This window comes from Lactuca saligna, chromosome 9 (assembly GCF_052625555.1).
Source record: "Lactuca saligna cultivar CGN05327 chromosome 9, ASM5262555v1, whole genome shotgun sequence".
Classification (NCBI taxonomy): domain Eukaryota; kingdom Viridiplantae; phylum Streptophyta; class Magnoliopsida; order Asterales; family Asteraceae; genus Lactuca; species Lactuca saligna.
In genome coordinates, this window is record NC_136425.1 from 94,479,331 (window position 1) to 94,496,233 (window position 16,903).

At 33.1% G+C, this 16,903-nt stretch overlaps 1 protein-coding gene across 1 annotated transcript; it reads right to left on the minus strand.

Moving 5' to 3' along the window:
• Nucleotides 1-2,827: 2,827 nt before the first annotated feature.
• Nucleotides 2,828-5,574, minus strand: LOC145014428 (uncharacterized). The gene is made up of 4 exons (XM_078972794.1): nt 5,159-5,574; nt 4,877-4,959; nt 4,516-4,718; nt 2,828-3,137 (listed from the first exon to the last, which is right to left on the minus strand). The coding sequence occupies exons 1-4, from the start codon at nt 5,425-5,427 to the stop codon at nt 3,009-3,011; spliced, it is 684 nt and encodes a 227-aa protein (XP_078828920.1). The 5' UTR covers nt 5,428-5,574; the 3' UTR covers nt 2,828-3,008.
• Between the last annotated feature and the right edge of the window lie 11,329 nt (nt 5,575-16,903).

Here is a 16,903-nt window from a genome sequence, read left to right on the forward strand (position 1 = left end):
TGACTAAGAACTTTGACTTTGACCAAGGTTAACTAGTTGTGTTATGTTGGATGGGTTGAGGTTGTACTGCTCTATGCGGTAGCCAACAAACCCTAGAGTATTCCAGATATTAGCTGAGGGCCCAGTAGGCATTCCAGACTCATATTGAGGACTCAGGAGCATTACAGATATGAGCTAAGGGCCCGGTAGGCATTCCAAACTCGTATTGAGGGCTCTATGGCATTCCAGATACGAGCTGAGGGCCCTTTTGGCATTCCAAACTCGTACTAAGGGCCCAGGGGGTAGTCCAGCTTGAAAAACTGTGGACGCAATGCATGATGTTCTGTTTTGATTGATATGATATGTTAATGTTGATATTGCTACGTGGACTATATGTGTACCAGTACTTCGGGGGAAACTCACTAAGCTTTCTGGCTTACAGTTTCAGTTTATTGTTTCAGGTACATTAGGGGATCGAGGCAAGGCCAATGTGTGATCGTACAGCTCTTCCTATTGCATTTATGTTTCTGGAAAAAACTCTGATAATCAATATTTTGAAAACAAAGTTGTAATGTTTTGATGAACTTAACATGTTTTAATAAGTTTAAATTGGTTTGAAATTTTGGATGTTACACAAATACATTGCAACTTTCCAAACATCAAATCCTAATACTGTTGTGAAATTGTTTCATAATCCAAATGACTCATCACACGTGGCAACATTTAAGTATATCTTTTGGGCTTTTGGACCTGAAATTAATGCATTTCATCTATGTCAACTTGTTATTTCTATTGATACTTGTCATTTGAGAAGTTCATACACGGGTAAAATGCTTATTGTTGTTACAAAAGATGCCAACAATAATTTATTACCAGTTTCTTATGCCATTGTTGATGCGGAAACTACATACAGTTAGAGTTGGTTTTTGTACCAGTTTAGACACTTTGTTGCTCAAGACAGACAATTATGTGTTATTTCAGACAGACATCAAGGAATAATTCATGCAATGACAAATTGAGAGGAATGGAAAGAGCCATTAGGATACCATCGATTTTGTCTTCGACACCCCAGAAGCAATCTCATGAAAAAGTATAAGAATATGAGACTTAAATTATTTTGTTAGGATATTCGAAGCACCACAAAAAAAGGAAGTTTGTAAAGTATAAGAAACAAATCAAAATAATCAATCTAGAAGCCTAGCAGTATTTAGACCAAATTGATAAAAGTTAACGATGCCTTTTTTATGATGGAAATCATTGATGGGGGTCGTTAACGACAAATGTATTTGAGAGTATGAATAATGTGCTACGAGGATCAAGACAACATTCTATTAGGGCGTGTATTGATCTTACATTCAATAGAACCGTGCAACTTTTTAGAAGAAATAATGATGCTGCAATGAATTGCAATACACCTTTACCATCACGTATGTTGCGTCTCTTTCGTAAACGTAACACTTCTGCACAGAGTCATACTTTAACTGAGTTCAACTATAATGAAGGTGTCTATAAAATTGTCACCAAGTTATGAATAAATGTAAACGAAGGAAATACCCACACTATCGATTATTATGAACATACATGCACATGTGGTAAGTGGCAGATGAAAAGATTCCCTTGTTTACATGCTCTTGCAGCATGTTGTTTTAAAGGGGATAACCCTTTTTCCATTATCAATCCTATTTACACAATTGTGACGTACAAGCAACAATATAATGATGAGTTTTCACCACTTCCTCATGTTGATTATTGGTTAGAGGCTAATTGGAGTATTGAAGCAAATAACTCAAAATGTGTTGTCGGTCGAGGTCGGAGGCGTGCAATCGATTTCGTAATGAGATGGATGTCTGTCATCCTGATGAATATTGTAAATGTGGACTATGCCATCAACTTGGTCATAACAGGAGAAATTGTTCAAATTCTCAACCAAAATTGAATACGAGGTGAACCATGTAACTTTTATTATTTTTGTAATTTTATGTTTAATTTAGTTTGTAGTTCATGTTTAATTTCTTTTGTAGTTGTGTGTTCACTTATCTTGTAGTTTCGTAACATGTAATATATTCGATATTAGTTATAATTAGAGTGTGTTTATTAAAATTTTCTAACGGTGTAAATCGCAATAACATAATAGACATATTTCAATTATATGTTTTTAATATAATATATAAATTTACATTTGTTGTAAAAGAGCTAAAAAAAATTTTTTTTTTTTTATAAAAATTGATATAAATTAAATATAGCATATAAGTTTGAATGGGTTAAAATATAAATTTGTATATTGACACCGTTTGGTTTTTATGTGGGGCCACAAAAAAAACCTATTTTTGCTAATGAAATAAACATCAACCAATTTTTTTTCTATATTCAACCTATTTTTGCAAAAAACTCAATCCAACTTGCCAAGCAGTTCTCCTATAATGATGTACATTTTAATTTTACATTTTAATTGCTAAAACATAACTTATTCAATTTGTTCTAGGTATCCATACAAGGGTCTTTGAATTTATTTATGAGAAATTTAATATCCTAATATCATTTGTTTTTACTTTTCCTTCTACCATATCAAATGTTGATAAAAAGATTAAATAATTATTAATTTCATTAAATATTTAATTAAATGTAACATATATCCACATTTGATATGGTACTAAGAAAAATAGGAACAAATGGTAGGAGAATATTTAATTTCTCTATTTATTGTATGGTTAAGCGGTTGCTTTACTCTTCACATTAATTTTTATCACATTTAGTGTTAATTTACGACACATGGTTTCTAAGCAAGTGACATAAGTTTCCAACTAGTATGTATTTTAGGTGTCATCGTGATTGTAAATATTCATAAGGGTACTTCAGATTTTGAGTGCATATCAGAATTTACTAGATGAAAGCAAATAATATGCCAACAGTAAGAATATACATTACAAATAAACTGAACCAATTGAATTCAAATGCTTCAGCTAAAAATACGGGTCAAACTTTAAGAAGTTGACCTTCCTTATCATATTTAATTTCTTGAATACTAATAGTTATTCCGTCTTTAAAGTACTTGGTTCTACGGTAGGAACTTCCACATTTTCTACAACTTGTTTGGAAATCTTTTCTTGTTTCGCTTGAGAAAGAATCAACGACTCGAGTTTATCCTCAGCTTCTTCCACCTGCTCCATAGAAATATTAAACATTTAATATTTTTAATTCATAAATACTGCCTTCGTTAACAGTGGCTCAACTTTGACCATTTCAACATCAAATAAGTTTGGTTTGAACTTTTGTAATGATTAAATGGGATACATTTGATTGCATGATTCGATGATTTTGGATTAGAATATATGAATTGTAGATTTATAGTGATATTTAATATGTACGAATATTGGCAGGTTCCTCGTGAAATTAACTTGGGTATATATATATATATATATATATATATATATATATATATATATATATATATATATATATATATATATATATATATATATATATATATATATATATATATATATATATCAATGATCAGTGAATATATAAAAAAAAAAAAACTAAAACAAAATTAAATTTTACATATTTCTGGAGGTATTGTTAGATGTATATATGATAAACCCTTTTGTTTTTATATCGGTGTGACTTTAAATGAAATGGATTTACATTTAAAAAGGTTTATTAACATTTCAGAGCAACTCCAAAATCTGGTTTAATTGTTGTTATAAAGTAGGAGTCAAATAAAATTAAAATACTTAAACTTGTTTAATAAAACAAACAAAACTAGATAAATAACCTTAAAACCAATTACTATTATTATTATTATTATTATTATTATTATTATTATTATTATTATTATAATAAGTTTGTTGAAATTTTATTATTCTATTAACAACTTGTGGTTTGGAAGATTAACACATGCAACTGACAACGCACATGCAGCAAGTTGAAGTAAAATAATTTATACACACATACATGCTTCACAACTTTTTATTATATGTACATACTAATATACCTTATCAGCTTATTCAACTAGCCATAATTTGCATTAAACTATCACAAATATATAAATAGGACAAACTGTAGTATTTTCATATATGTTATTTAAATGATTAAATCCCATGTGATTTATTCTCATTATGATAAACAGCTTCATATATATCTAGATAAACATTAATTATAAAAGTTGCCAATTATATATTATAAAAAATAGTAAACACATCCTCTGAAATAGGAAAACCGCATATATGAACTACTAAAGAGCATCATCTGCCGTTGACCTTTTAAGGAGTTACTTGATCTTCATTACAAATCTAGCTTCAATAACTTTAATTAGTCGAGCAAAATGTTTAATTCGGTAAAGGTTTGACCTTCGGGATGCCACTTTAATTATCAATGGTTTTGTCATTATAGAATTTCAGTAGTTGGGATTAATTCTAAAAAAACATAGACACTTTATGGTACGTCATTTTTGTTTGTAAGTGTTATACATGATAATTTGAATTACTCCATATAATAAGATACTAATAAAGTGTCTGAAAAGTTTAGTTTTCAAACCTTATCAATAATATTATCGGCGATATGAGCAGCCTTTCCTACTCCTTCGACCAGTTCATCAAAAGCCTCCAATGTTTTTCTGAGTTTGCTATTTTCAGGAAGATCGTCAGTAATATTATCAATCACCTTATCGATTTTTCCAGCTACATCTTCGATAGCCTCAACTATATACTCCGCAGTGTCTACAACCGTATCCACTTTATCTACAAAATCAATAACGACATAAGTTTTCATCTAGTAAAGAACCTAGTTATCTATCCTTACAATAACATAAGTTAGGTAATTAGAAGATATATATCAAATATACAAGACTCAATTTTATTTTCACATCAACTAAAAATAATCAACCATTTATTCTTACTTTTTATTAGAATCAGTGGCCCCCATTTGTGCGTGAAGAAGGGTAAGACAAATGTCAACACGATACCAAGAACCCAACCTTTCCTGAGACGATACAAAGAAAATAAAACAAGTTAGCTCAAAACAGATCGGTAAATATCAAGTTTAATGGCGTAATTTTCTCTTTGTTTTCAAGTTGTTTGAAAATTTTGTTTAGAGATCACAAGTAAAGACATGATTTAAATTTGAGGCATGTTCGAAAATAACAGGAAAGATCAAAGATGGGACTTTTTTTGAAGCTTACATAGAACCCGAAGGTGATCCTGAAGGAAGAGGAGCTCCGGGAGGTGGAGTAATATTGCTGCATACAACAAAGTTTCGTCGTGCAATCTTCAACATGGGATCATACTCGAATCTTCTGCTACTGAAGCCATGAACGCTGCATGATAAAAGATCCTTATTCTTTGAGAACGATGCAAGAGACGTTGGATTAACTGCAAAGGCTGTTGAGCTGAAGCTACGGCGTGTTGATATCAATGGAGCTCCAATAAATCTTGATGTGGACAGTGACATTTCTTTGTTGCTCGACTTCTGTTTTGAATGTCGATCGTTTAAATTGAACTAACAATAAATCTTGATTAGGTAATTTGATATATACGTAGGTGAATGAAGAGAGAAATGAAGATTAAAATGTAGTAGTTGAGGAGTCAGATACATGATAGCGTCTTTATATATAGATATCAACAATGATATAACGTTCAGCGAAAGGGTCGTACAAATATAGCCAACAGGCTGTTTTCTTATGGTCAATTTAAGGTAGAGGGTTCCTGTCACTTTCATTTGTTATTATCTTATTTCAACATGATCTTATTGTGATTACTTGCACATGTTTATAGAAGAAAATACATATTATTCGTTCATGTTTAGTTTTCTTTAGTTCATGCAAATATTTATAAATAATAACTTGATTTCACACCTATAACTGCACGCTATTAAATAAAAGAAAATAGTAGTATTATAATCGCTGCTTAAAATTGTTCATACTAATTAATTAAAAAACAGTCTTGTACTCTTGTTATTGCACAAAACATTCTCCCACTGGTTCACAACACCAATTTTTGCCCGTTAAGTTTCATGCCAGTTTTTGCAGGACCAGATTTTTGCAGGACCAGATAAAAAAAGATACGTATAAATGATAGCAATCAGCCTTGCTATTAAGCATAATTGTTTATAAGGATGTACAAATAAAAATGAACGTTGGGAAAGGATCCATGATTAAAACTTAAAAGTGTGAAGATTAAAGTCGGGCATAGTTTAAAACATATATATGGAGCTATAACCTCTATCCAATTTTCTACGAGCTTTTTGTAACGGTTGCCAGGTTTAACGAAAATATTTATAGGTTTGAGTACGAAATGATGTGTAATGAATATTCTCTTGAAATAAATGGAAATAAATGGAAGTGTTTTTACTAGAGCGACTGAATTTTAGTGAATCCAGCAAAAAGATAATATTACACCAAAAAGTTTGAGATGAAATTGTATTCTCATTATTTTTCACCGTTACAATCAAGTTCAACTTATACAGATTAAACAACTCTAACTAACTTGCTAATCTGCAACTAACAAACAATGAGAGATGCTAATATAAATCTAATTGTCTTAACAATAATTAACGGCTATGTAACTAAACGATGTAGCTTCATCTTTCACCAAATTGACATTTTTAACCAAAGAATTATAAATGTCCCAATATCCCCACTCAAGATGGATGCTTGAAAATGTTTTTAAGTGCCATCTTTGATAGAATTGGTTAAAATTTCGAATAAGGTAGGGGTTTGGTAAAAATATTTGCCAATTGCTTTGAAGTGTGAATAGACACGAGTTTAAGTTAGGGAAAATGATAAGTTAATTAATTTTTCGGTACTTTCAAATCTAGGTAACTATTCTTTTTTATACAATCTAAGTAACAAACTTGTTGAAAGTGGTCACATATGATCATTGTGATTTGTTATAACATGTTAAATCATAAATGTGAACATTTTTAATATCTTCATTACCTAGATATATACAAAAAAAAATATTACTCATATATGAACAAAACGAAAAGTAAAAATAAATTACACAAATGATACTTATGATTTGTTATAATTTGTGTTTTTGGTCCCTAATTTATTTTTTTTAACTCGGATGGTCCCACTGTTTATTTTTGTTACGCGTTTGGTCCCCGTCTTACCTAAAAAGACTATTGTGCTCTTATTAATTTATTTTTAATTAATTTTCTTATTTATTTATTTAGTTTTTAGATATTTAAAAAAATTAATAAACCCCACATACCTATATCTCCTCACCATAAAACTCAAACCACATTTGAGAATTTTAATTTGGATTGTCCCTACTGTTTATTTTTGTTGCGCGTTTGACCTTTGTCTTACCTGAAAAGACTATTGTGTCCTTATTAATTTATTTTTTAATTAATTTTCTTATTTATGTTTTTATTTTTGTATATTTAGAAAAAATAATAAACCCCACATATCTATATCTTCTCATTGTAAACCTGAAACCATACTTAAGAAATTTAATTTGGGTCTTACCGGTCACCATCCCATCTGTCATCCTCCTCAACTTCTATTTCTTTTCCATTTTTAGTAACAGTGGCGTTTTCATCATCTTTCTTTTTTCGGTGCTTCAACTCTGGCGAACCAACACCATAACCTACTGTCTCTTCATCTTTAGTGGGTTGTTGTGTTGATTCGACGGAGTTGAAGGACCAAAAAAAGAAGGGATGATGAAGACGTCGATATCACTAAAGATGGAAAATAAATACAAGTTGAGGAGGATAAGAGATGGGATGGTGTGGAGATACAAATATGTGGGGTCTACTAATTTTGTTAAATATATAAAGAATAAATACATAAATAAGAAAATTAATTAAAAAAATAAATTATTAAGGGCACAATAGTCTTTTTAGATAACATAGAGACCAAGCTCATAACAAAATTAAACAGCAGGGATCATCCAAGTTATAAAAAAAAATAGTATCGATCATCCGAGGAAATACAAATGTGTGTGGTCTATTAATTTTTTTGAATATGTAAAAAATAAATACATAAATAAGAAAATTAATTAAAAACTAAATTAATAAGGGCACAATAGTCTTTTTAGGTAAGACATGGACCAAACGCGCAACAAAAATAAACAATATGGGCCATCCAAGTTAAAAAAATAAGTTAGGGACCAAAAACACAAATTCCCCCAAACCACATGGACCATTCGTGTAATTTACTTTTATTTTTCATTTTGTTCATATTTGTGTAACTATTTTTTTTGTACATATATAGGTAACGAACTTGTTGAAAGCATTTACATCAAGGATTTAACATGCTATAGCAGGTTATAATGGTCATATGTGAACACTTCCAACAAGTTTGTTACGTAGATGTGTACAAAAAAAAATAGTTACGCATATGTGAACATATCAAAAAGTTAATTACCTTAATAAGTCATTTTCCCTTTAAATTATCCATAGTTTATCCCGTATAAAGTGACAATCAATTTCGAAATGTTTTTTCCTCTCATGGAAGATTGGTTATTGGCTAACTGGATGGCATAACTATTATCACAAAAAACTAATGTTGTTGCAAAATCAACAAGCAAATGTTTTAACCATATTATTTCTATAATAACAAACCCTAAAGCTTTATATTTTGCTTCTATGGAGCTTCTACAAATAATAGTTCTTTTGATTTCTATGAAATCAAAAATCACCCAAAAAATATAGAAGGCAAGCATCTTGTATCCAAACATCCTGCCCAATTTGAATCAGTAAATGCTCGTAACTTTAATCATGGAGTTGTAGATAAAAACAATCATTGACCAAGATTTTGTTTTGATAAATCAAAGTAGATGATGTGAAACTTGAAAATGGGTATGTCTAGGAGATGACAAACCTTGACTCAGACGATGAACCGCATAAGTGATGTTTAGTCAAGTAATAGTAATATACAACAGCCGACCAATTAACCAGTAAAATTAAGATGGATCTTGTAAAAGTTCGCCATCAAAATTCGAAAATTTATGACATGGATCCATTAGGTAAAAAATGGATTTAGCAAGTAACATTCCAACATTTGTAACATATAAAGAGCATACTGTCTTTGAGATATAACAATCAAGTTGTGGACTTGAACATTTCAAGACTCAAAAAATGTTTTAAATTCCCTAAATCGTTCAAACGAAATATGTCATTTAATCTTTGACTTAATGTCATCAATTGCAGCCACTGTAGCACCTATTAAATCTATTCATTAACATAAATGAGCTAAGCCACAAAATTACCATTTTTCTCTTTTATAAATAAAGAGAAGTCAACATTGGATTGAATAAACCTTTCTGTGATAAAAAAAAAGGATGAAAACCTAGCATACCATTGCTTTGAGGCTTATGGTAGTCCATATAGAGATTTTTTTTTCCAATTTGTAAGCTAAAGGAATTTTGTAATAAAAGTGTGTTGTTGTTGAATATCATTGTGGCAATTGAATATAAACCTCCTTATTAAGATCTAACATTCAAAAAGGCATTATTCATATTTAATTGTATAAGAGGTTAAGATTTTTGAGTTGCAATAGTTAAGAACATTTCACAAGTGTTGATGTTTTTTTTAACAAATAGTTTTGTTAAGGTCTTTCCATACACGAAAATTGATGCAATACCTTTCTTTTTTAGAAAGTTTAGTAAATTGCAACTTTTATGCATTGTTAGACATAAATTGCTTTATTATGACATTAAATTGTCTGATTACCATTGAGAATGATTGAGGAATAAGAGTTTATGGTTTAGAATTGTTTCTGATTAAGTATATCCATGTAAATTTGGTGCAATCATCAACTATAGGAATGAAATTTCTATAGCCTTGATGTGAATTAACATGGTATAGACCCCAAATGTCACAATGCACTAAGTTAAAAGGTTTATCTTAGATGTTTTTGGCAGATACAAATGGAAATCTTTTATGCTTAGCTAAAGGAAAAACAAAACAAGGATAAGACATACTAGATTTAGAAGTCTTATTACAAACTAACACTTTATAGTAAACTACACGAATGGTCCCTGTGGTTTGGGGTAATTTATGCATACAGTCCCTAACTTATTTTTTTGGAAACAATTTCAAAAATGGTCCCTGTGGTTGGCAAAATTCTATGGTTTTGGTCCAAATGTCACACCCAAAAATTGGAACGGCGGAAACATTCTGGGGTGGAGGACGACATGTCAAGTATCACAACATATGCAATATAGTAATTAAACTACAATAACCATTGCATTAATAATAATAATTTTACATAGGTTACATTTAATAACAACATTGAAGTAAATACAGAGAATAACATAAAGTGCAACTCGGTACAAGGTTGTCTTCACAAAAGCTCCTGGAGTGTACCTATCTACTGGCGACCTGAGAATACAAGTTATTTTGAAAACGAGTATCAGCATTTTAATGCTTGTGAGTTCATAAGTATTTAATGACATTGGTTATAAATACATGTGCTACTTCAAAATAATCTCACTAGGTGATGAAATTTCTATAGCCTTGACGTGAATTAACATGGTATAGACCCCAAATGTCACAATGCACTAAGTTAAAAGGTTTATCTTAGATGTTTTTTGCAGATACAAATGGAAATGTTTTATGCTTAGCTAAAGGAAAAACAAAACAAGGAGAAGACATACTAGATTTAGAAGTCTTATTACAAACTAACACTTTATAGTAAATTACACGAATGGTCCTTGTGGTTTGGGGTAATTTACGCATACGGTCCCTAACTTATTTTTTGGAAAAAATTTCAAAAATGGTCCCTGTGGTTGGCAAAATTCTATGGTTTTGGTCCAAATGTCACACCCCAAAACCGGAATGGCGGAAACATTCTAGGGTGGAGGACGTCATGTCAAGTATCACAACATATGCAATATAGTAATCAAAGTACAATAACCATTACATTAATAGTAATAATTTTACATAGGTTACATTTAATAACAACATCGAAGTAAATACAGAGAATAACATAAAGTGTAGCTCGGTATAAGGCTGTCTTCACAAAAGCTCCCAAAGTGTACCTGTCTACTGGTGACCTGAGAATACAAGTTATTTTGAAAGTGAGTATCAGCATTTTAATGCTAGTGAGTTCATAAGTATTTAATGACATTGGTTATAAATACATGTGTTACTTCAAAATAATCTCACTAGGTGATGGTGACTTGAGTTCACAAAGTATAAGAATCCTTTCCAAAAATCCTATATTTTCTAATAAAGTAGTCTTCTACCAAGACCTGACCGTTTTATGTTTAAGGAGTAATTTCCCTAAAAGTACTATCATTATCAAAATATAATTTATAGTTTAAAGAATATGTGAGGAGATCACAAGCAAAAGTAATAAGGAAAAATAATATTTTACTTCAGCAGTAACATTGCTGGCTAAAAGTAAATAAAACATAGACTCCAGGTGGTATGGAATGAACCATACGCCTCACAAAGTCTAAAGGAATGAAGTACAGACTCCAGATGGTATTAAGTGAACAATACGCCTCGGAGAGTCTAAAAGACTGAAATACAAACTCCAGGAAGTATTAAGGGAATAATATGCCTCGGAGAGTCCTAAATAATGAAATATAGACTCCAGGAAGTATTAACGGAATAATACGCCTCGTAGAGTCTAAAATACCCTTCAATCTTATGTGGATTAGTTTAACGGTTTAAAGTGTGGCCTAGTATATAACTAGGAAAATATATCGTGATGGTTTCATATATAGAAAATACCGCAATAATACTTATTACCGTAAAGCCATGAATTATAAGGTAAATGTAAAGATACTCGTAACCATACTGGTTGACAATCGAATACTTAACGACCTGCTGGCGTCAGAATAAATGTGAGATTTGTCACCCTTTGGCTTGGTCGGTCGGGATTGTAGCTAGCAGTCAGGATGTGTGAGTGTCTGTCCCATATAGATCTATACACACAATGCCCGCTCTCCCTCCAAGAGACTCTGGTTACCAACTTGACAACGGTGGAATCCGCGTCATGAGGATGTATCTCGTGTTTTGATTTCTATAAACCTTTCCTTTTACTAAAAGTATATGTTTTAGGACATATATATATATATATATATATATATATATATATATATATATATATATACACACATTTATAACTTAGTTCTTATTCATGAATGTTAGGGTTGGTTTCTAAAACTATACCTATTATAGTTTACTTGAGAGGTTATCTAGATGCCCTTGCTACCCAAAGGTGATGAATTGACTGATAGAACTTTTATGACTATATAGGTGTACATATTATATAACTAATATTGAAATGACCTTCGGACGGATAGTCGATACCCTAAATCCACATCCAAACAAGGAAAAGGAATTAAAGCGAGTTAGCCTTCCTAAGTCCTTTAAACATTACTTATATAACTATACATATACAGACATGCATTTAACAATATAAAAGTATAAAAAGAATCTTTTGCTAAAGCCTTTGGAAAATTTATAAATAAGAATTTATGACTTGATGTCAGTTTATAAAAAAACAAGATTTGTAAACCTTCAGCTGGATAAAAATAGTTTAACATGCAGAAATCTATTTGCTAGTCAGTTATTAATCTCATGTGATTGATCTAATAACTTACTAGTTCAACTTGTATCCCCCCCCACCATAAAAGCATTTAAAATCATTTAAAAAGGTTGTTTAAGGGGTATGAACTCACTTGTAGTGAGTAACTCGAATGAAAGATCGGTATAGGATTGTTGGGTGTCAATTGGAGTCTTGAGCACAAACGAATCCTATTTAACATATAATTACACATATATGAATACATTAAATGTATATAACCACTAATGGTGGTAGGGAGATGCCTTATGGACATAAAAACACTTAGAACTAAGTGTTACCAACATATATGGTTGCACATAAGGGGTGTATGGTCCTATATTGAAGTGTAAGTCCACAAAACTAAAGGCTTAGTGTGTGTGCGGCCAGAGTGTGCGGCTAGGGTGTGTGTGCGGCCGCACACTCCTTATAAAGTGTACCAAAACGCATATCCAAGCCTTAGGAATGTTCTAGGGAAGGTGTTTTAACCATTTCTTAGTCATAATGGAAGTTTGTTGCTATTTTGGACCCTTAAAAGTGTGTATACGGTTATACTTGGTGTGTGCGGCCGTACACATGGTGTGTGCGGCCCTAAACACTTGAAGATCATGTGAAAATGGTGTTTTCATGCATAACTTCAAGGATCCTTTGCTTATATCAAGCTATTTCAAGTGTATACCCGATTTAGGGGCTTAAAAGTTTAGTTATAGTCCATAAAGGTGGTGTGTGTTCTTGGAGTTCTTGGAGATCTACACCAAAAACATGTTTTCATGGATCTAAGTGGGGGAGAAGGCTAGTTAAGGCCATATAATAGTCAATCAAGGGATGAATCACTTACTTGTTTGAAGATTGGAGTGAAAAGTTGGATGATACTTGAGAGGATTTCGAGTTCTAGCTTTGAAGGAGTGGAAAAAGTGTTCATAAATGACTAAGGGATATATTTATAGGTGTGAGTGTGTGGCTGGAGTGGGTGTGCGGCCGCACAAACCTCTGTGTGGCCGTACACTCTAGTGTGCGACTGCACACTCCATGTGTTGTAGTGTTCGGCCTGATTTCGCTTGATATGCATCGTGTTATCCCATTTCTAGGCTCCTACCTTAAATGTACTAGGTTTAGGACACTCAAATAGACCCCAAACAGTGTTAAAAGTTAGCAAAACGAGGCTATCTTTGATAGATTTGAACAAGTCTATGGGATTGGAAATTTCGGGTTGTCACATCATCCCCTTGTTAAAGGAATTTCATCCCGAAATTAGAGTTTAAGTAAGAAAGTAGGAACGAATAATCAAGTAAAGGGAAGAGGATATTTCAGTTTCGATTGATCCTCGCTCTCCCAAGTGAATTCAGGTCCTCGCTTGTCGTTCTAGGGAACCTTTACTAATGGGATGCGACTTTGTTTCATCCGCTTGACCTCTCGGTCCATGATCCATATGGTTCTTCCACGAAGGTGAGGCTCTCGTTTATCTCGATCTCGTCGAGTGGAATTACAAGAGTCTCGTCGAACAATCACTTTTTCAAGTTGAGACGTGGATATATTTGGCTGGAATTTATGGAATTCCAATAATAGTTGCAGTCTGACGGGGATTGGACCAATTCTCATCAAGAATCTCGGATGGTCCTAAACTCCTGGGAAGATAGAGCTTTTCAGTACTTAGAACATAGTGTACTTCCATGGTTAGATCATCACTTCGCGTGATCGCCATTCTGAAATTCGAAAAGTTCTCTCTTACTGGGGTATGGTTCTCCGAGTTGGTTCTTAGAAGGCTAAGGTCGTCTTTGGATTCGTACTTCCTAATGGTTAGATTTCGGAGGTTTTCTGGATCATCGGATGTATGTGCTATTTACTGGTATTTATTGGTTACGTGGCATCTATCTCGACCTAGTGCAAAATGGACTTGCACTTCTAACTCTTGAGGTGTTTCTAATGGAAACTCTCAACGTCAGTGTGATAGGGGGGTTTTACCAGACGATGCTTAGAAAATTTAAGTTTTCATTATCATCTAATAGATGCTTTCACAGCATGATCCCTAATCAGAAATAATCATGCTCTTACTCGCTTCGCTGTTTCATGGATATCAGTCTCCGATCAGGGCTAAATTAGCCCTTAGAGATTTTCTGAAGTGCTGGACTATTTCAGGAGGTGGTTCTACTATTTCTTTTTGAGACAGTATTCTTTGCAACACCTAGTAGTCCAACTAATCTCTAAGACATGCCCCTATCTCCTATGAGTTGGCTCCCCCCAGTTTTGTAGGATGCGCGTGTTTCTTGTATAACCCTTCGACTAACACCTAGACTGATGTCCAGTCTACTATATCTTTATGATTTAGGTTATAAGGCTTAACGCAACATACCATTTTACTTTATTCAAGTATTCTTGGTTGCGGAGGTGGTCATGTGGTTCTTGGCATTCTAGTATTTAACTTGGGAGAGTGGAACCTATCATCTATAAAGCGACGGTGACTTCTATCGCGTGAGGAGGCGGTGTGTCCTAGGCACTACTCATCTGTAACTGGATGGAGGAAGTGCCCGAGTAGTGCGAGTATCTTTTGCAACTACTCTTCCGGTGTTCCCGAGTTTTCTCTATGTAGTTTAAATCTAGATTGCATAGGGTTCCATCACTCAGAACCTCTGATTTTTCTCATCCACTTCTCTCAGACTTTAACCTGTCACAGCTTCCAGGTTTTTGGGACTACTACTGAGATGCTTAACTTGCAGGATTAAGCGCGAATGTATGGTCGTAGTCAATGTTTTTGACTCTTACGACTTAAGTTACTTTCCCTGACTGAGGGTGTTAGCTACTATGTTGGCTTAACCAGGATGAATACAAATTTCAGATTTTTGGTCATTTTGGTAGCTCAACCCACAATGATTTTCTTGACTCCAGCTCCTTTTCTATGGGAAATGATGAAGGGTCTTAATATAATGTTCGTGGTCAACCTCATACTCGGCTTAATCACTAATACTCGGTGTATGCAAGTTGTATATAATTGAGATTTGACAGGATGTTGAGAGGACCTTAGATCAAACAGTTTATCAAACAATGACTATCAACAAGAACAACGAAGTTTCACAAAGAACTTTCACTAAGAATAATAATCTCACAAAGAGATTATCGAATGCACAAAGCGGCTATTAGGGTTTGTGAAAGATGATGTCTCACAAACTTGTACAAAAAGACTATATAGAATTAATCTAGGAAATCCCTACAAATTAGGGATATACCAGCTAACTAATAGATGATAACTATGGAAACAAGATAAGTACTAAATCTGTTACAAAATGTTGAATATAAAACTATACACTGAACAACTGGTATGCTGACGCTGATGCTGACGCTGGGTTATGTGTTGACGTTGAGTGACCAGTTTCAAACATCGTCATATTATAAGGATCGACCTTACAATCACCGCCAATATGATGATGTTCAAAACCAGATAGACTAGAACACCTCTGGACAAAAATTCTTCATACTCAGCTTCAGCTTTTACTTTCACTGGCCAGTAAGGACTATCCAGCAGCTCCTGTCTTCTATTCAGTAACTCCATAGCAATCAGTATGTGAAACTCTCCAGAGAGATCTTGATGACTCATGCACATTTGTCTTAAACCAACAAGATGTTCTGTTGGAGCCCTTGGAAGTTCTGTAGTACGCTGAAAACACATTTTCCTGTTCTTATCAAGATAAAACATTCCATGTTCAGGAACAGAGATGAACTTATGTTGAACCGGCTCAACACCAATAGGAAGATAGTTGTTTATTCCTTCAACACCAAAATTTAGAACCAATACATCTTCACTATCAACTTAAAATCTAGTTCTTCTGATTCTTGGAACTGAGGAACTTGGGCCTTGCTGCTGAGGACACTGTGTAGGAACAAGATCAAGACGCTGAACTTTCTTGATCAGTAAGTGAAGAGCACAGGTCAGTTCTGAAGAAAGAGTTGAAGCTTTCTTGGATGCTAATTTGAGCAATTCCATCCATTCAGAGTATCTGTATCTAATCATCTCGTCTCTCTTTATAACTTCAGTGCATGGATGTTGAGGACCTTGACGAGTGATCAGCAAAGTAAGGATTTTCTCGTCACGCGGTTTTGAGGTTTTAACTTTGATGATCTTGTCATTGCTTATTCTTTGTTTGAAAACATCTTGAAACCTCTTGTGATCAATCCTGTTGAGAACACTATCAGTCCTTGACTTACTGCTACTGGGAGGAGGATGTGAAAATTTAGATTTGGACTGATATTCTAAAAACCTTTGCATCTGAGCTTCAAAGGATCCTTTGGCCTGAAGTTCGTGCTGAATGAGGGATTCATCAGCTTGAGCAATATTCTTTAGAATCTGAGCTTTATTGGCTTCATCAAGGATTTGCTTAACTTGATCAGGAGACATGTTCCATTCAGCTACCA

Coding starts and splice junctions, on each gene's coding strand:
- LOC145014428 (XM_078972794.1), bottom strand. CDS start 5,427: ATGTCACTGTCCACATCAAGATTTATTGGAGCTCCATTGATATCAACA. Junction 4,960..5,158: donor GGATCACCTTCGGGTTCTAT/GTAAGCTTCAAA, acceptor GTATCGTCTCAG/GAAAGGTTGGGTTCTTGGTA. Junction 4,719..4,876: donor GCCACTGATTCTAATAAAAA/GTAAGAATAAAT, acceptor TTGATTTTGTAG/ATAAAGTGGATACGGTTGTA.